Source organism: Myxine glutinosa, chromosome 9 (assembly GCF_964187855.1).
Source record: "Myxine glutinosa chromosome 9, kmMyxGlut1.1, whole genome shotgun sequence".
Classification (NCBI taxonomy): Eukaryota; Metazoa; Chordata; class Myxini; order Myxiniformes; family Myxinidae; genus Myxine; species Myxine glutinosa.
In genome coordinates, this window is record NC_136269.1 from 25,319,653 (window position 1) to 25,339,886 (window position 20,234).

Below are 20,234 nucleotides of genomic sequence, written 5' to 3' on the forward strand. Positions count from 1 at the left end.
GTTTTTAATTTAGGCCAAAAAGTTCAATCTTGGTCTCCTCGGACTACAAAACTTTTTGCCACATGGCTTCAGAATCTCCAGTGTTTTTGCATACCTTAAACAGGACTCAAGGTGGACGTTTTTGAGTTATGGCTTCCTTCTTGCCACCCACCCTATGGTCCAGGTCAGACTTGTGGAGTGCTTGGAATGTTGTCACATGCACACAGTGACCAGTCTTTGCCATAAAGGCCTGTAGCTGTAGCTCTTTCAAAGTTGCCATTGGCCTCTTGGTTGTCTCTCTGATCAGTCTCCTCATTGCTTGGTCATCCAGTTTGGATTGACTGCCTGATCTAGGCAGGGTCTTGGTGGTATAATATGCCAACCACTTCTTAATGATTGTCTTGACTGTACTCCAAGGGATATTCAAGGCCTTTGAAATATTTTTTTACCCATCCCCTGATCTGTGCTTTTCCACAACTTTATTCCAGAGATCTTTTGAAAGCTCCTTGGTGCTCATGGTTGAGTCTTTGCTGTGAAATGCACTGCCCAGCACAGGAAACCTCCAGGAACAGCTGATTTTATTCTGAAATTAGAAAGGCACCCCATAGAGCGCATACCTCTGCCAGGCTGAACAGTTTGGTTTTTTTTATCCCAATGATTGGCCGGATCTGGATTCGGACCTGAACCAAAATCGAATCGGCTTGTTCTTGTCACCTAACCAAATCGTTCACCTAGTTTTGTTACAAGTCATCCATAACTTTTTAAAATTTCATGTTGTATATCACTTTTTGGCTGATCGCTCAATGGTGAAGAATCACGAGAAATTAAATAATTATCATATCCGAATCCATATTCAGATCTTCACCGAAATCGAACCGATTAGTCCTTGTCACACCCCCAATCGGTCCACCAAGTTTCGTCCAAATGCATCCACAACTTTTTGAGATATCCTGCTCTTTATCGTTTTTGGCCCAATCTCTAAATGGTGAAAACACTTCTACTAGTCGGATTCGAATTCTGGTCTTCACCAAAATCTAATCATTTAGTTATTGTCACATATGCTACATCTCTGCCAAATTTTGTCCGAATCTGTCCACAACGTTTTGAGATATCTTGTTCACAAACAAACAAACCAAAAGCTTGAGTGACAGAACTTCTTCAAGAGGATTGTTGACAAAGTAGATGGGAGGGTTGTCCAGTCGGTCTTTTCGGAGAGACATAGTGAGAGTGTGAGATTTGTCAGTATTGAAGGACATGCTCCATGTGTTTGACCAGTTTGTGATTTGTTTTTTCCATGTCTGCAGAGAGTTGAGAGGCTGCTGGCTGCCGATCTGAGGGTTGAGATATGGAGTTACCGCTATGCGAAGTCAAATACCTCTTTGGAGTTGTCATATTTAAAAAATCCCCATGCCCTCACTATAAGTTTTCCCTTCATTGTAAAATGACCAAATAGACAGTTAAAAGGATGCTGATGGGTGCCATGGGCCTTTTGCAGATGGGCCTCAGTGATTGAGACAGAGGTCTGTTGTCTATGCACACCGACCAAATAACTGTGGCATTCCTCAAGCAGGGCTTTTACCATGGACATTTATACCTCACGGTCCTTGCTATTATTTCCGACTATTTTCTCTTAAACGACTCGACCAGGGACCATAGAACCCATGTCATTATAAAAGTCTTTGATGACTTCTGGGAATATCGCGACATTGTGAAAGAAAACATCCGTCATTATTTACTTTCAACAACGTGTACAAATGCATCAATAGGAAGACGATTGGTTTCAGGTCTCATGGTCACTTGGGAGTTGCAATTCCACTGGGCTTCCGCATATCTTGTGGGTTCGTGAATTGCACAGGTGGCCGTTACTGGTCATGATGTGGAGGAGCTGTTTTGATAGCAGTTCCTGTGAAGTCGGTGATAGCTCTATAGAGAAGGGAAGAGCGTTAATATTCCGCTGTTTCGATGTGTGAATGCCCATTTACTTTTACTAGGGCATGCCCGTACTATATATATATCTAAAATTATATCCCCCCCCTCTATTTACATGAAATGGTTTGGTCCATTCGCAAAGCCAAAGCGAACGGCTTGCGAGTACGGTGACAATCCCCCCCCTCTATTTACATGAAATGGTTTGGTCCAAAGCGAACGGCTTGCGAGTACGGTGACAATCCCCCCCCTCTATTTACATGAAATGGTTTGGTCCAAAGCGAACGGCTTGCGGAGTTTGGTAAAGAAATCGCCATCGCGTGCACAAACGCGCAGGAAAGCGAATGAATCGCAAATTAGTTTTAATTAGTTTTAAAACATAGTTTAACGGCAACATAGTTTTCCAACGTGAAATAAATGAATACGCTCTCAAATGTGCCGTCCGAGGCAGAGTCTGTTCGCCACGTTCGGCACACGTGATAGCTCGCTGCTCTCTGATTGGTTGAATCGTTTTTTGGACATAGCTCGGTAACTACTTCTCCGATTAATATGAAACCTTGAAAAGGCACATCCTCGGGTCCCCAGCAATATACCTGGCAAGTTTAAAGTATATCGGACCCGTGGTTGTCGAGAAACAGCAGTCACAGACATACAAACATACACACAGAGATTACTGGAATTATAGATAGATGATTGGGAGGAGGGGAGGACAGAGTTGGGATTGGGAGGGATGTGGGGGAGCCAATAAGGGGCCGAGTTGGGAGGGGGAGGTTGAGGCTTTGGCGGGGTGGAGGAGTGAGGACTTTCTGTGTGGTTGAGGAGTTGTGGTGTGGATGGGGGTTGAAGGCTTAGGAGAATTGACACCTTAGGTTTGGGTTTGGGTTGGGGTTGGTGAGGACTTGCGGCGGGAGGGGAGGGGAGGTGCAGGTTGAGGACTTAGGATTTGTTAGGGGTGGGGAGTGAGTTGAGGACTTGAAGTCACAATTGACATTGCAAGGATGTTCTGCAGTTCCCCGCTTGTTTGTAATGATCTCATATTTCTCAACAGGCGAATGGTGATCGTCTGTGTTTGATCTTAAGATCTCAAGAAATTTCAGTAGGAGCGCCTGGGCTCAACTTTTGATGCAAACTTAGTTTGGTGGAGACTTGAGAGCGCTCAGACTTCTGTGTAAAAGCCGTAAAACCAACTCGTGAATATATCGTCAACATTACAAATGACTCTGGGGAGTCTTTGCTCTTCTCGGTATTTATGTGGCATGTCTGTCTGACAGTTATTCTGGTGCCCTGGCTTTGATTCACAGCTGTTCTCTGAGCTTGTTTTGAAAAAATTTCTGCACGCAATTTGATCAAAGAATTCCAAGCTACCAGATATCTGTTTCACTCATTTATAAATCAGCTATTACTGATAAACTGCAACCTTTTGTCCCGTTGTACCAAACCCTTGCCTCTATTTTATGCTCACTGTGACATTAGTGTGACACACTAATAATGGCATCGCAGGTCCTGGCATGTTTGGAAGACTTTGAGAAGCGGGCAAAGGAGATTTTGCCGAAAGCTGTGCTCGATTACTACCGATCAGGGGCTGATGGGGAGCAGACCCTGCGCGACAACCTGGCTGCTTATTCCAGGTATGAAACCCATCAGGTTGATTCATTCTTTCTTCTCTTGATACTTTATTGTTATCGGCTATGTATGAATATTACTGATAAAAGTTTCTGGTCTCCGCTCTTGTCTGGAGATTTAAACTGTTGATGGACTTTTTCATTGCAATTTGCAAAACTACGCTTTAATGTAGTTGTGGACTAGGCTGGCCCTGAAATAAACCACTCGAGGACAGGCCAAAAGGGCTCATATAGTGATCCACCCCAAAACAGTTGAAAGTGAAACGAAGCACAGCAAAGAGGTATCTGCCAGGCCAGATGATTCTGAACCCAAAGAATCTTCTCTATCAATCCCACCATAGCTGGCTCATCACTGGAAGCAGAGGAGCCAAAGCAGAGTGATAACCTCATGGGAACTGGAGGAATTGGCATCGTTCCTCCCTCAAAACCATTTTATAAAATTCCATAACAGTGAATCCATACATCCTCTGAGACCTGTGCTGTTAAAGTGCTTCCTGACAGAGAAGAAGAACCACCTTTAGAAGCCATTTTTCCCCGCAGAGCAGGGGTTGGCCTTTTTTGGTCACTGTGGTCCCCTTTTTGAAGCAATGTTTTATGTCACCGCATTCAGATGTGAATCTGGTGTGTGTGTGTGTGTAACGTGGCTTTTGAGTGGGAAATCTGCAGTTCGCCGGTTGGGTGCCGTGGAGCGTCCATACCTGAAGGTGTGATTTCCCCGTCGCTTCTCAAGGACACCTTCGCCCATCTTTGGCAGTGCAACTGTCACCCCAATGGGATTCTGGTCTCGATACGACATCGTACGGACGATCACTGGAGTGGATCGACTTTGACTTGAAGCCGGAACCAACTTTGGCTTGAAGCCGGGAATAGAGACATTGGGAATGTTCTTATTTTCGCTCACTTGGAGCATAGTGAGTTATATGGTATGAACCTGATGGTACCATCATAGGAAATATATATTGGTTGTACAATTGATTACTATTGTTGTTGTCCTGTTATCCTTGTGTGATCTTAATACAATACTTGTTTGTTGGTAACTATTGGTGTGGTTTCACCATTGATCTTTGACATACAGAATAACACATCTTTCTGCCGTGACTCCTCTCGGGGCTCGGAGGTACACCGTGACCGGGGTTTGGGGAGGAGCACGTAACAATTGCCATAAGGGACAAAGGTTTGATTACCAGGTGTGACGCACAGGGGTTTATCTTTAATCCCTAACTATCTAACACTCGAACATCCTGGTATGTTCACAGGCATACTCCTTAACCGACAAACCGGACTAAACATGGAACTTATTACAGGTATATTCCCTACCGCGACAGACAAAGCATGTTACCTATTCATATCTACCTGACTCTAGATATTGCTCTACCCTACCGACACAACAGTATGAACGAGTAATAAAAAAATGTATAAAGTATGAACAAGTAATAAAAAAATGTATAAAGTATTGTTGCGGATATGGGATTTGGCCTCCATATCCGCTTGTAAATATTCCCCTATTTCCCCAATACTCCCCAACTATCCCCAATCCCCCATTCCCTAGTCCCATTGTCTGTAAACAACACTCTGTAGAACCGACCTTCCCCTTTTTCCCCCATTAAATGTCGTGCCCAGGTCCACCGCATCTCACGTAGACAACTTTCGGACATCTTGCTAGTTATTCTTAGTCTATGTCAGTTAAGGACTCGTTTCCATTAATTCTGACTCTTCGTTGCACCAGAATGTGATTGTATGGCACCAGTAGTGAGTTTAGGACCTCCCAATACCTCCCCACAACCTCATCTCCGCATCCTCCCATCATCTCATGGAACAACAACAACTACAACCACAGCGGGGGCGGCGCGGCCGCGGTGCGGGGAGTGGGCGTCCTCACCCCGGCTCGGTTAGCCGCCATGGCCCACGTGCTCCAGGTTACCTCCAGGTTACGGGGTTACCACGAAGGGGCTGGCTGTCAGCTCCTCGTCAAGGGCGGAGCCCGGTAACCCCCCCGCACCCAATGAGAAGCAACGGGCCGATTCCATCTGGGGCGGAGCTAACGAGCCGAGGGCGTGTCACTCCCCGCCGGATATACGCAGCGACTGACCGGACGTGACGTAAGATGCGCCTCAGCCACGAAGAAGAACCAGTCGCGACCTCCGAGCGCTGAGAGACCTCCCTGCATCTTTCGGACCGTGTGGATCCTGTCCCTGAGCCAAGAGTGCACCTTGTGCTGTCCACCGACTACCTGCCCTTCCTTGCCATCAATCCCCGTGTGAGTCAGTCTTGTCCCGTTTATCTGTCGTCTGTCGGGGTTACTATAAGACCGTGATTAAGTGCCTATCTTCCTATGCTGTCTCTCTCGTCCTTGTAATCTAACGTTCCGCAATATTATAACCTCCTCCGGAGGTCTTGAGAACTGTACCCCTGGTGTCGTGTCATTTTAACCCAGCCGTTGTGTCCTTTCCTCAATTGATTTAGCGTAGCGCGACTCGGCCAACGTTCGAGTATAATCGGGTAAACTGTGCAGACGCGGTCATACCAAACCGCTCGGTAAACCAACATCCACAACCGCGTCTGTAACATTTGGTGTTGAGGAGTTGGATTCGGACCTGGGACTAAATTCAGTTAGGCCCAAATTTTGGAACACCAATTGTACCATTAGGGTAACATTTTGGTGTCGGGAAGTGGAATTCGATCCGGAGCGCGTTTCACGCGCTCGAAATTATAACGGCGAAATTTGATTTTGTTTTACGAAAATAAAAACCCGAATTTTGAAAGTCGCGCTATGGCAGACCAAGACGGCTGGGTTCCGGTAAAAGAGAGTGAGGCAGGGTCGATCCAGGACCAAATTGAGGGACAAGAGGAGAGCGAAGCAGTGAGGGTAGCAGATTCGCAAAATAGCGTCGTCACGCACGAGGGTGCGGGCGCGCAAAATGGCGCCTCGCAGATGGCCACGGCGACCACGCCCGCGACAGTAGTAGCGCCGCTGGTAGATTTGAACCTTTTTTTTCATACAAATGAAGGCCCTTATGGCCCAGAATAGCGAGAAAATGAGGGAGGAAATGAGGGCTGATAATGAGCGATTGGGTGAGCGATTGGAGGGCCAAATGGGGGTAATGGGGAACCGGATGGATGCTCAGAGTGAGCAATTGGGGGTAATGGGAAACCAAATGGGGGTAATGAGGGACGAAGCGAGGGGTACCGGTGAGGGGTTAGACAATAATTTTAAGGGATTAGACAAGAAATTTGGGAAGTTAGACGACAAATTTGAGGGGTGAGACAACGGGATAAAAGAGGTGAAAAATGGGTTAATGGGGGTAGAAAACAGAATGGCCGCTCAAGAGAATCAAATGGAAGGGATGCAAAAGGGGTTAGAGGGGTTAGAAAACAGGATGGAAGGCAAATTGAGGGACATGAGGGACCAAGCGGAAAGGGAAGTTAAACAAATGGGGCAGCAGATAGAGGGGGTCAGAATGGGGGTAGAAACCAAACTGGATGCTCACAGGGAGGAAATGGAGCAGATGAGGGTGGCATCTGGGCAGGAGATGCAAGTGATGGGAGAGGAGATCAGAAGAGGTGTGAGTGAGGAGGTCGGAGGAGTGCGCGAGGAGGTGAGGCACTGTAAGGAGCACATGGAGAAGGAGGTGAGAAAGGGGACTGTAAAGTTACAAGGGGGCATAGAGGACCTGACGCAGGAGGTGGAACAGCTGACGGAGGGCCAAAAAGGACTAACGGAGCAGGTTCAAAGGAACACTGCGGTATTAGGAGGGTTAAAGGCGACACAGAAAGAACTAAAAGATGACTTGATAGCGACGAAGAGGGAATGTCAGATGGTACGTGAGGGACTGACAACGAGGTTGGACGAGGTGATAGAGGTAATGGAGACGACGGACCGGCAGGTGAGGACGCACATGGAAACGGTCAAGGTAGCCTTAGAGGATGAGCTTGAGGAGACGTACCGGGACATAAAAGAGGTGAAGCAGAAATTAGAAGAAGTGGAAGAAGGGGTGAGCGAAATTAAGAAGCGACGGAGAGGGGATAAGAAAGAGATAAAAGAGGAGATAAAAGAATTGGTCCGAAGTCTGTGTTCGGATCGTGATGATGTGCTCATTAACCGGATGAGGGATTCGCAGGTGATGGAGGAGAAGCGAAGAGGAAGAGGACCCGGTGTAAGTGGTGACCAATATGGTCGTGCGTATGATGCGCCAGGTGATTTAATGAGCTTGGGGGTCGAGATGGACCCGGGTGTTCGTGAGAGGCCGTTGGTGAAGAGTGCGACAGGTCTGGTGTGCGAAAGAGGAGGTGTGCGAGAAAGTCCGACTCTGGGGTGTGTGAGGAAAAAGTGCGTGCCAAGGAGTGAGGGTGCTGGCGAGAGTGAGTCGGTCGTAGCACGTGTGCGAGGGAGCACATGGAAGCGTGGTGTGGTAAGTGTTACAGAGGGTGTGACGGGAGAGTGTGCGCAAGAGTGTGCGCGAGAAAGGTGTGTGACGGACAGGTGCATGGGGAAAGAGTGCGCTGTCAAAGGCAAGGAAGAATGCACACCTGTGGTGAGTGTTACAGAGGGTGTAACGGGAGAGTGTGCACGAGAAAGGTGTGTGACGGACAGGTGCATGAGGAAAGAGTGCGCTGTCAAGAGTAAGGGTGAGTGCGCTGTCAAGAATGGAGGTGAGAGTAGTGAGAGTGACAAGGAGAGTGAGTTGGTTGTGACAGGTGAGCGAGGATGTACACCTGGGATGGAAGGATGCACACCTGGAATGGTAGAGCGTGAGTGGGAATGCACGCTGGAGTTGGTGGTGAGGCACGTGGTTGGGTGTGCGAATGAGAGCACACCTGTGATTGTCACAGAGGAGGTGACAGAGGAGGGGGCGCGAAGAGGTGTGTTGGTGAGGTGTGCGACCAACGAATGTGTGCCAAAGTGTTCGGTGGTCAGGTGTGTGACCAAGGCTGTGAGTGGAATGGGTGTACCTGGGTGTGTAAGGAAAGGTACGAGGAGCATGGAAACGGCTGGATGTGTGAGCAAGGAACGGGCTGTGGGGTGTAAGCGTCCAGGTGAAGCATCGACGGTAACCGGTTTAGAGGTTAGAGCGACTTTTAGCCGAATCGGGCCCTCGGTGCGTGCTGGGCCTCGCTTTGAACGGCCGCGTCCGTGCTCCACTAGGCGGAGCGGGCAGCCCGATAGAAAGGGTCGTCATGGCGACCACTTTTTGTTGAGGCATTCCGGCAGGTCGAGATCGGGACATTGGATGGCTCCACGCCGAGATGGTGCGTGGGATCTCGGCCCGGGTAAGCCCCCGTCCCTGCACCGAGTGCCGGACGCATCCAGCCGCTGGCACAGAACAACCCGCATTCATGGCTTGGCTTTACGAAGCCGGGCTTTGGACAGGAATTGGCGCACCGAGAGGCATTAGTGAGTAGACTGTGTGATGAGGATAGTGTTTTGGCCCCAAAATTAGAGAAAAACAAAATTTGATGATTGGCAAAGGAGTGGCAGTAATGATTGGCAGATGATGGGCAGTGATTGGCAAATTTTTGATTTGTTGAAATTTGATGTGCAAAATTGGTAGTGAGCGATGGGCCCGGTGGGTAAGGGTGGCATCCCTGCCACCCTTCCCATGGTGGGGGCAAAGGAGCAATAGCTTATGGGGTGTATGGCAGTGAAAACTAGCCCGGGTGGGTTAGGTTATATTGTGTGTAGGGATCTAGCGAAGATGACATTAGGTGACGTTAAGGTTAGTTAGTGACTGATACCTGTAGTGGGGACGCAGGTAGATTAGTGTGGATGATAATGACGTGGGAGCGCAATAGTTTAAAGGGACGACTGGGAAGCGCAAGTTTCAGAAGGGAGTAGTTAGCTGAGATGATGCCGTGTGTGTGAGAATTGAACAGGTGTGATTGCACAGGTGTGCAACTGGACAGGTGTGTGGAGCAGTGTATGAGTAGTGAGTGTTGTGGATCAGCGCGAATGCGCTTGGGGAGAGAAGGGTGCAGGTGGCACCAGGTGTGAGAGCACAGGTGTGCAAGTACAGGTGTGTGGAGAGAGTTGGAGTAAGTGGTACGGAGTGGTGTGCATGGTGCGAAGGTGTGGATGGGGGAAGAGTGGACCCCTTTCACGAGTACCCGGGGCGGGTAGTGTAAGTGTTAGGTAGAGGGTATAGGTAAATTGTGGTTGGATATTGGCATTTGTGGTGCGGTTGCAGAATGGTATTGTGGATGGGTGCATTAGTGTTGTGGAAATGGCTGGGCGTGTAGCCTGTTAGTGTGTGTAGTTGGTTGGGCACTCCACCACTGTGAGGATGTCGGCCAGGTGAGGCCGCAGGTGGGCTCTGGGAGCCGGTAGAGTTGTGGATGGGGCCCGAGGATCCGGAGGACGGACCCGGGTAGCCCAGTGCCAGAGAGGGCACCGAGTGGGGAGAGCGCCAGAGGGCCTTCCCCAGGTAGTTAGGTTAGGGTAAGGAGCAGGTAAGCTCGGAGGCAACTGCAGTGGTGGGGGTGTGCAGGTGGGTAGACCGGCGGGGAGAGCTACACGTCGCGGCCCAGAAATTGTGCGAGGGCACCGGGAGATGAATCGGGGGAGAGAGACCCCAAATTGAAAAGCACCACAGTTTGGTCAATGGGAATTGGTTTTTAGAACCCATAGTGTAAGAGGGCCAATGGTTTGGCAGGAGAAAGACCCCGGGTAATGTAAAGTTGTTAAAGTCATTTAGGAAATAGTTAGGATTGATGAACCTGTCGCACCATACGCAGCCACTTACCTGAGGTGATGATGATGACTCCACACCTGTGTTTTCTTTGTTCTGTGTGCAGGAAATGAGAATTGCTGTGTGGATTGGTGAGACGCATCACGACGTGGATGAGACATTGGGGTGATTCCATCTCTCCCTCCTTAGGAGGGACTGATGATGAATTGGTAATGGCAAATTTTGATGTTGAGTTGGAGATGGCAAATTTTGATGAAAGTTGAAAATGGCAAATTTGATTGGTTTGGAGGGAGAGAAGACGAATTTGGTTTATGGGAGGAACGGGGAAGACAGTAGGGACGCTTGTTGATTTGTAAAGTAGATGTTTATGGGTAGTGTTGTGTTTTGTGGATACAGTAAGGAGTAAGGGAGATCTCGCGAGATCTTGGAGACGGCGGCAGGGATTTTCGAAGCTCCACACGGTCTCCACGTTTTTCGAAGTTGTCTGTTCACAATTGTATTTTGTCGAAACTATTTATCTTTCGGTGTGTGAAGTTATTGTGTGCAACTTTGGTTGTTTCTCGGTGTTTATCTTTCATAAATTGATCGTCTGTTTGCCGTGTCGCGAGCAAGGCCTTTGCCGCGTCGCGAACGATTTTGAAATCGAAGTTAAGTGATTGTTCCCATTTGTATTTTCGTTAAAACTGTATTTATTTATGGTGTTGTACGTATATTGTGTCCCGACGAAGATTTTTCGGTGCAAATCTTTCATACCTGTATTGAAAATCGTGTTAATTCGTGTCGTGTCTTGAGGCCTTGTACAGTGTGCACTGTACAACCTTGAGGCTTTGTTTTTCTCAGCGGTCTGTCGTTTGTGATCCAATAACTTTCGTTCTCTGTATTCCCAGTCTTTTCACCCATAGCCTACTTCCTTGTGTAAATCTCAACTCAAAAAAAACAAAAAAAAAAAACAAACACACAACATTTCCTCTCTGTTCTCATTCGTTTATTCATTCTTATTCGTTCGTTCGTTCTTCGACCACGTGTTTCTCCCCCATTTCCCCAGATAGTTTTCACTCATTAACCTTCAATGTTTACACTTTCCCCTCAAGTTATGTATTCCGTCATATTTTATAACACCTTTTTCTTCTTCTTCTTTAAAAGGCTGCTTTCGACTTGCTCACCAAATCAATTCATCCCAAAAAAAATATCCATCTCCTATAGTGCCTTTTTTCTACATTCCCTAAACTCTCCTGCACTCCATCCTTCATCCAGCGTCCTTAAACGTATTTTTAACTCGAAGGTCACAAGAAACTCATTTTGCAATAAATGTTCGTTTCCCATAAATCGTACACTTTCAAAAATCCAATCTCACCCCTCCCCTCCAAATCTTCCCCATAACCCCTCCCCTCCAAATCTTCCCCATCACCCCTCCCCTCCAAATCTTCCCCATCACCCATCCCTTTCAAATCTCCCCCCTTGCCCCCTCCCTCCTAAACTACCCCCTCACCCCTCCCCGCCAAGACGCCCCCTCGCCCCTCCCCTCCTAGACTCCTGCCTCACCCCTCCCCTCCAAATCTCCCCCATATCCCATCCCTTTCAAATCCCTCCCCTTGTCCCTTCCCTCCCAAACTCCCCCCTCACCCCTCCCCTTCAAATCTCCCCACCCTCATTGCTTCTCAATTTCCCCCCTCTCACTCCCCCTCCTCAAAGCGTCCTCCCCGCTTCTTCCCCCTTCAAACTCTCACCTCCATCTCCCCCGACCTTCTGCCTCGCTCTTCCCCCTCCTCAAATAACACCTCATTGTGGCTCACCCAATCACCATCAAACCTTTTGTCCGCCCCATCCTTCCCTTTCTCTGAGCTATTCTGAAATCTCTGACACACCTTCAACAGCTCTCCCTACCTCTTCCACATCTTACCCTACCCCTCCTCCCCCCTGTTCTGTATCTGATGCTCCCCCTTCCTCTTCATTAACGGTATGGACCTCAAACATCCGGGGCCTTCGTTCAAACTTAACTGATCTCTCCATACAGGTTGCTTCTGTCAAACCAGACGTGATCTGCTTAACAGAAACTTTCCTCCTTTATGATGTCTCTGATTCCATAGTATCTCTCCCGGGCTACTCCCTCCTCCGGTATGATAGACCTGAGCCTCGTCCTGGAGGCGGGGTTGCTATCTTTATCAAAAACTCTCTTCCTCACTCGCCCTGCACTGCACTCTCTCCACCTCACCCCCAGGAATACCTCTGGCTACGGCTTCCCCTTCGCTCCCACCTCTTGTTCATATGTGTGTTGTACCGTCCACCAAACAGTGATGACTCCATCTACATCTCGCTGTCTGATGATATGGACCAACTTCTATCTACTCATCCCAACTCTCTCTTCCTCATATGTGGTGATTTCAACTGTCATCATGCCAGTTGGCTGGGTGTGGGTACCTCTCACCAGCCATGGCTCCTCAGCAAAGGACTTCTGCGACTCACTGGGACTGACACAATCTGTCAATTTCCCGACCCGGATCTCAGTCAACGGAACATCTTCTCTTCTGGACTTGGTTATGACTAACTTCCCTGAAAATGTCTGCTGCTCTTCTTCTGCTCCGATCGGATCATCTGATCATGTCCTTGTTAAAGTGGACATCTCTCTGACCATCCTCAGGGAGCCTGCTCAGCGTCGACGTGTCTGGCATTTCACTCAGGCCAACTGGCAATGTCTTCAAGCAGCCATCAATCATCTGGACTGGTCTCCCATCTCTACCACCTCTGACATCAACTCATCCTGGGAATTCTTCCAAAGTAAATTGCTCTCTCTCATGCACAGATTTATCCCATCTCGTCTTCAGTTGTCATACCCTTCCTCCCGTCCATGGTACACGGAATCTTGTGGTGAGGCTGTTGCCCAGAAACAACTTGCCTTCGTCTCCTGGAAAGCAAATCCAACGGAAGGAAATCTCATTTCCTTTCACAAAGCCCGAAACAAGTGTGTGTCCACCCTCAGGAGAGCCAGGAAACAATATCTCTCCGTTCTCAAGACCGAACTCTCTTATCTGTCTCCCTCTTCCAAATCCTGGTGGCGTCTGGTCAAATCCGTTTCTGGTGTTTGTTCCCCCTCCATCCCCTCCCTTACCTCAAACGGCTACACAGCTGACTCCGCACGTGAAAAAGCTGAATGCCTCAACTCTGTGTTTGCCTCTAAATCTTGTGTCCCAAACCCATCCCTCTCTGTACCCACCATACCCAGTCGTACCCTGCTGCTCCTGGACTCCGTGTCCTTTCCTCCTGACAAGGTGGAAAAGTTTCTGTCAACCCTCGACTCTGATTCTGCAACTGGACCCGACGGCATCAGCCCACGGGTCCTAAAATCCTGCTCTGCTGCTCTATCTCACCCTCTCTCTGTTCTCTTCACCCTCTCTTTTGCTCAAGGTCAACTGCCATCTGCTTGGAAATCAGCCAACATCACCGCTTTGCACAAAAAAGGTGCAAAAACAGATCCTAGCAACTACAGACCAATCAGCCTTCTCCCAATTATCAGCAAAGTCATGGAATCCATCATTGCTTCGGATATGAAATCTTTCCTCTTCTCCAATGGCTTGATCTCTGATCATCAATTTGGTTTCAGACCAGGTCACTCTGCTCTGGACATGCTGCTTCTGCTGTCTCAACAATGGATGGAGGTCCTCAATGCCAAACAGGAAATTAGAGCTGTCTCCCTCGACATATCACGTGCCTTCGACACGGTCTGGCACCCCGCTCTGCTCACCAAACTCTCCTCCTTTGGTATCCATGGAAATCTCCACGCATGGCTGGCGGACTTCCTCTCTAGTCGTCGTCAACGTGTGGCCCTGAATGGGTTTCTCTCATCTCCTCTTCCTGTTCAGGCTGGAGTTCCCCAAGGCAGTGTTCTGGGCCCCGTGCTTTTTCTGGTCTTCATCAATGATCTCTCTGACTCTCTCGAAAATCCTCTCTATCTCTTTGCTGATGACTCCACTCTCTGCCGCTCCATTCCTCTTCCCTCAGATCGGCAGTCTGCTGCCTCCTCACTCTCTGAAGACCTGGACAAAATCACAGACTGGTCAAACAAGTGGAACATGTCTTTCAATCCTGACAAATCTCACACTCTTACTCTGTCTCTCCGAAAAGATCGACTGGACAACCCTCCCATCTACTTTCTCAACAATCCTCTCCAAGAAATTCTGTCGCTCAAGATTTTGGGTCTCACTATCTGCCATGATCTTTCTTGGGAAAACCACATTTCCAAGCTGGCCTCCAAAGCCAGTCGCCGACTGGGCATCCTCCGTCGTGCGAAGTCCTTCCTCGGCACACCTGAGCTCCTCACCACATACAAGGCTTTCATCCGCAGCTCAATGGAATACTGTTCTCCCCTATGGGCCGGTGCTCCTGCCTCACACCTAGCTCGGCTTCACGCTGTTGAAACCAAAGCTTTCAGAATTATTGGAATCTCCCGCGATGAAGCTATCTCTGAGGGCCTTTCACTCACTCACCGCAGGCAGGTAGGTGGTCTTTCTGTCTTCTACCGACTCCTCTCCGGCCTTGCACCCCCAGCTCTCTCTGTGCTCTGTCCCCCAAATATTCCTACAGGTCGCACAAGATCTGCCAGCAACCCTCTGATGGTTAAACTGCCGAAATCTCGGCTCTCTGCTCACCTTCACTCTTTCATTCCTCTTTTCTCCCGCCTCTGGAACAAACTCCCTCACTCCCTTCAATCCCACTCCTCCCTCCAGGTCTTTAAAACAGCTGTTCACCACCATCTCTTATCTTCCCCCATCCAAAACCTTGATCTTTTCTACCCCCGCTAATTCACCCCAGATCCACCTTGTTTGAAATTCCAACTTCTTTCCTGGAAGTCCTGGCAGTGTCCATATGTTTTATACCTCTCCCACCGCCCCCTTCCCACGCCCCCCCCCCCCCCAAAGCCCTCGCCCTCTCTCAGATCTCTCGATGTCTCCATGTCTCTCGGTCCCTGCTCTCAAATGTTGTGTTTGTGTCCTTCCCCCTCTCTCCCCATCTTGTCTACCGCTCCCTATGTTATATGTTTTATGTGTCGGTTTGTCTTTCTGTGTGATTAATGTTCGCTCTTTCACGAGCCTCGATCTTGTATACAAAAAAAAAAAAAAAAAAAAAAAAGGGAGTGGCCATGTAGGTTACCTGGTGGGGGGGGGGCGTACGGTAGGAACGTACCTGTCTCACCTGGTTCCCATGTGCCCCCAGTGTGCATTACCTTACATTGCGTGCACTTTTGCGCCCTTACCACCTTACTCACTTGTCTCTTCTTTTGTCTCCCACCTCCGAGGATCTGGCTTTGGGGCAGAGAGAGAGGAGAGAGAGGTGCTGGCTCCGCAGTTGTGGGCCTGCACTTTCGCTGCTTGCTGCCTGGATCGATACACCATACGGACCGCAATTTTGGTGGCCACCCACAATGGACCGCAGTTCTTTTGCGGCCAAGCACCACCCGTGGATGGACCTATGGGTCAACGTGGCACCTATGCCATACAGGTGAACCACTTTTAGTTGGCCCCCTGAAGGCCACAATACAGAAATGGACGCGGTTGGCGCCTTTCTTTATTTTTAAAGAAGCCAGAAGGCCAAGTGCACCACATGAAGGCAAGACCAGCGGCAGAACATCGGCCGGCTGCGACACCACACCATGATTATTAAACATTTTATTGGTGCACCGGATGGTGCTGACTGTGTGATGGGGTGGTGCTTTTGGTGCTTGGATGGGGTGCTCTGCACATTATTAAAGGCCGTAAGGCCACAGAGCACTCGTGGGTTGGTGTATCGATGCTGGCATGCGTGCTCTCTCTATGCATAACATCTGCATGTGTTCCTCCAAAAACAGGTCCTGGATCGTAGTGTAAATATCAGCGTAGTCTTGTAAATAATGCTCCCTACCGGCTGTATGTTTAGTTTGCGAATTCTTTCCGCGATTCGGTTATCCTGTGGGCGTGTTTCTGTGAGGAGAAGGGTGCAACGTCGCAGGGGGACATATTTACTCATTTGTGAATATCTGTAAAACTGTCGCACTCAGGGTAGAGTTAATAGTAGAGGGAACTACATCTGAGTGCCACACTAAAATAGGTAAAAATTTATCGGGTCGGGACGGCCCGAGGGTAGAGAAGGGTGCAATGTTACGGATATGGGATTTGGCCTCCATATCCGCTTGTAAATATTCCCCTATTTCCCCAATACTCCCCAACTATCCCCAATCCCCCATTCCCTAGTCCCATTGTCTGTAAACAACACTCTGTAGAACCGACCTTCCCCTTTTTCCCCCATTAAATGTCGTGCCCAGGTCCACCGCATCTCACGTAGACAACTTTCGGACATCTTGCTAGTTATTCTTAGTCTGTCAGTTAAGGACTCGTTTCCATTAATTCTGACTCTTCGTTGCACCAGAATGTGATTGTATGGCACCAGTAGTGAGTTTAGGACCTCCCAATACCTCCCCACAACGTCATCTCCGCATCCTCCCATCATCTCATGGAACAACTACAACCACAGCGGGGGCGGCGCGGCCGCGGTGCGGGGAGTGGGCGTCCTCACCCCGGCTCGGTTAGCCGCCATGGCCCACGTGCTCCAGGTTACCTCCAGGTTACGGGGTTACCACGAAGGGGCAGGCTGTCAGCTCCTCATCAAGGGCGGAGCCCGGTAACCCCCCCGCACCCAATGAGAAGCAACGGGCCGATTCCATCTGGGGCGGAGCTAACGAGCCGAGGGCGTGTCACTCCCCGCCGGATATACGCAGCGACTGACCGGACGTGACGTAAGATGCGCCTCAGCCACGAAGAAGAACCAGTCGCGACCTCCGAGCGCTGAGAGACCTCCCTGCATCTTTCGGACCGTGTGGATCCTGTCCCTGAGCCAAGAGTGCACCTTGTGCTGTCCACCGACTACCTGCCCTTCCTTGCCATCAATCCCCGTGTGAGTCAGTCTTGTCCCGTTTATCTGTCGTCTGTCGGGGTTACTATAAGACCGTGATTAAGTGCCTATCTTCCTATGCTGTCTCTCTCGTCCTTGTAATCTAACGTTCCGCAATATTATAACCTCCTCCGGAGGTCTTGAGAACTGTACCCCTGGTGTCGTGTCATTTTAACCCAGCCGTTGTGTCCTTTCCTCAATTGATTTAGCGTAGCGCGACTCGGCCAACGTTCGAGTATAATCGGGTAAACTGTGCAGACGCGGTCATACCAAACCGCTCGGTAAACCAACATCCACAACCGCGTCTGTATGTTTTATGGCCTTTTTCTGTATGTATGGCCTTTTTTGGTCACTGTGGTCCCCTTTTTGAAGCAATGTTTTATGTCACCGCATTCAGATGTGAATCTGGTGTGTGTGTGTGTGTAACGTGGCTTTTGAGTGGGAAATCTGCGGTTCGCCGGTTGGGTGCCGTGGAGCGTCCATACCTGAAGGTGTGATTTCCCCGTCGCTTCTCAAGGACACCTTCGCCCATCTTTGGCAGTGCAACTGTCACCCCAATGGGATTCTGGTCTCGATACAACATCGTACGGACGATCACTGGAGTGGATCGACTTTGACTTGAAGCCGGAACCAACTTTGGCTTGAAGCCGGGAATAGAGACATTGGGAATGTTCTTATTTTCGCTCACTTGGAGCATAGTGAGTTATATTGTATGAACCTGATGGTACCATCATAGGAAATATATATTGGTTGTACAATTGATTACTATTGTTGTTGTCCTGTTATCCTTGTGTGATCTTAATACAATACTTGTTTGTTGGTAACAATTGGTGTGGTTTCACCATTGATCTTTGACATACAGAATAACACATCTTTCTGCCGTGACTCCTCTCGGGGCTCGGAGGTACACCGTGACCGGGGTTTGGGGAGGAGCACGTAACAATTGCCATAAGGGACAAAGGTTTGATTACCAGGTGTGACGCACAGGGGTTTATCTTTAATCCCTAACTATCTAACACTCGAACATCCTGGTATGTTCACAGGTATACTCCTTAACCGACAAACCGGACTAAACATGGAACTTATTACAGGTATATTCCCTACCGCGACAGACAAAGCATGTTACCTATTCATATCTACCTGACTCTAGATATTGCTCTACCCTACCGACACAACAGTATGAACGAGTAATAAAAAAATGTATAAAGTATGAACAAGTAATAAAAAAATGTATAAAGTATGAACAAGTAATAAAAAAATGTATAAAGTATGAACAAGTAATAAAAAAAACATGTTTAGACTAGAATGGCTGAACTGGACATGCACCCTATTATGTCAAAGTTTTTTGGCATGGGTTATGATGTCAATTGTAATCTTCACTCACACCTCCTTCACTTGGTCCATACATCTCCGAGATATGGTTGTGGATGCACGGAAGTATGATACCCAATCCTTAAGCTCCTGTTTCAGACCAAGTTCAACGGGGGCTAATAACTATAATACAACAGTGAGGATTTGCCTCGACAGTTGTTCCACTGGGGCTTTAATATCTGGGCATGTTGGTTCCCCTTCATATACGAAGAAGGCCATTGACCTAAAACATGTGACCTATACCTGGTCAATTTTTTTTAGAGTGCAGGATCCGCTGCCCAGACAGCAACCACACTCTCAGATGCCGACCAATGTAATTTGGTGTTGAGAATCTCCAAGAAGACCAGGCCACTGTCGATCCATAATCCGGACAGGAATTTGGAATTTTGCTGAGGTGCCTGCGATAACCATGGTACTCCTCACGAAGGACACCATAGGATATTTTATGTCTACAAAGTAATGTTAGAAGATGGGACATCCAGTTTAGGCTCGACAGGGGCTTGAGACTCAAGAACTTTCGATCTTAAGGGAGCTACCTTAAGCAATACGCCAACACCAGACTTTATAATATTATAGTTAGATTTTTAATGCTGTGTGGAAATATTGAGAGAGTTCGAGAAAGTTCTGGTTAGGTCTGGATCATGAATGGTCAAGTAATTGTGAGTACTGTAGTTTGTAAATGGATGGGCTTTTGTGAGTGTTCTTGCTCTGATTATATTATATTCATGGAAAAGAAGAGTGAAAGAGGGGAAGTCCAGAAGAAGAGGCAGTTATCACTTGCTTTGCTGTGAACATGTATGCTTCATGTATCACTTGTGATTTATTTTTAAAATATACATACAAGGTTGGATTTACACCCACCTGCAATCTGGACATCGATTGATTTAATTAAAGAACCTTAGGGTTTTATGACACCATAGTCTGAAATAATTGGGGTTTAAAAAAAATCGAATTTACAATTTGTCACTAAATATAATATTTTGGCATAATTATTTTGCTTTGTCTTAGGCAAGGTTTTTGTTTATGACCTTCAATCAGTTCCAATATCTGTGAAAGGGAATTATACATGCCTTTCATGGATAATGATGTAATACATTTATTATTTATGAGCTTTAAGGCTCTCACTTGTCTTCCTGATGCACATCTCAAACGAGGCATTTGTCCTGAAAGGTGGCGCTTGCGTCCCCGATTCTTGCGGGATGTCTCCAAAATATCAACAAGTGTGGAAGTTCTCGGTGCACAGCTGGTCTCCCCGGTGGCCATGGGAGCTACAGCTTTCCATTGCATGGCGCACGCAGAGGGCGAGTTGGCTTCCGCCAGAGGTATGACATCTCCATGCATATTATAATCTGTAATAATAAAAGGCAATGTGTGTGTGAGTGTGTGTGTCTCCTCCATAACTCCAAAACCATGAAACCTAGCGGCCTCAATCTTTGCGTGCATACTTATCAAACTCCAAGGGATTACCTGAATGAAAACTGGGTGTTTGGGTGTGTTCAAATACAACTTTACAGGTCATTTAGGTGATGCTAATCATGAAAAAAAATAAAAATAAGCCTTACCAAAATGGTGGTGTGCCCTCTTGGTCAGCTCTCTGTCACATTGCTGGCTTCTTAAGCTGCCATTTTGTTTCAGTGTATTTAAATGTGCCTCGCTTTGAAAACACGATCAACTCTCATGGACTATTTACCCTGTGCTCACGAAGTGAAGTGCAGGGTTAAGCGATCGGTAGCAT

General features: G+C 48.1%; 1 protein-coding gene across 1 annotated transcript in view; it reads left to right on the top strand.

Moving 5' to 3' along the window:
* Positions 1 to 3,361: 3,361 nt before the first annotated feature.
* The window catches only part of HAO1 (hydroxyacid oxidase 1), a 70,030-nt gene continuing 53,157 nt past the window's right edge, over positions 3,362 to 20,234 (top strand). The window contains exons 1-2 of the mRNA XM_068129429.2: positions 3,362 to 3,533; positions 19,670 to 19,821. Of these exons, the coding sequence (XP_067985530.1) occupies positions 3,394 to 3,533; positions 19,670 to 19,821 (292 nt within the window). The 5' untranslated portion in view covers positions 3,362 to 3,393. The remainder of the gene's footprint in view (positions 3,534 to 19,669; positions 19,822 to 20,234) is intronic.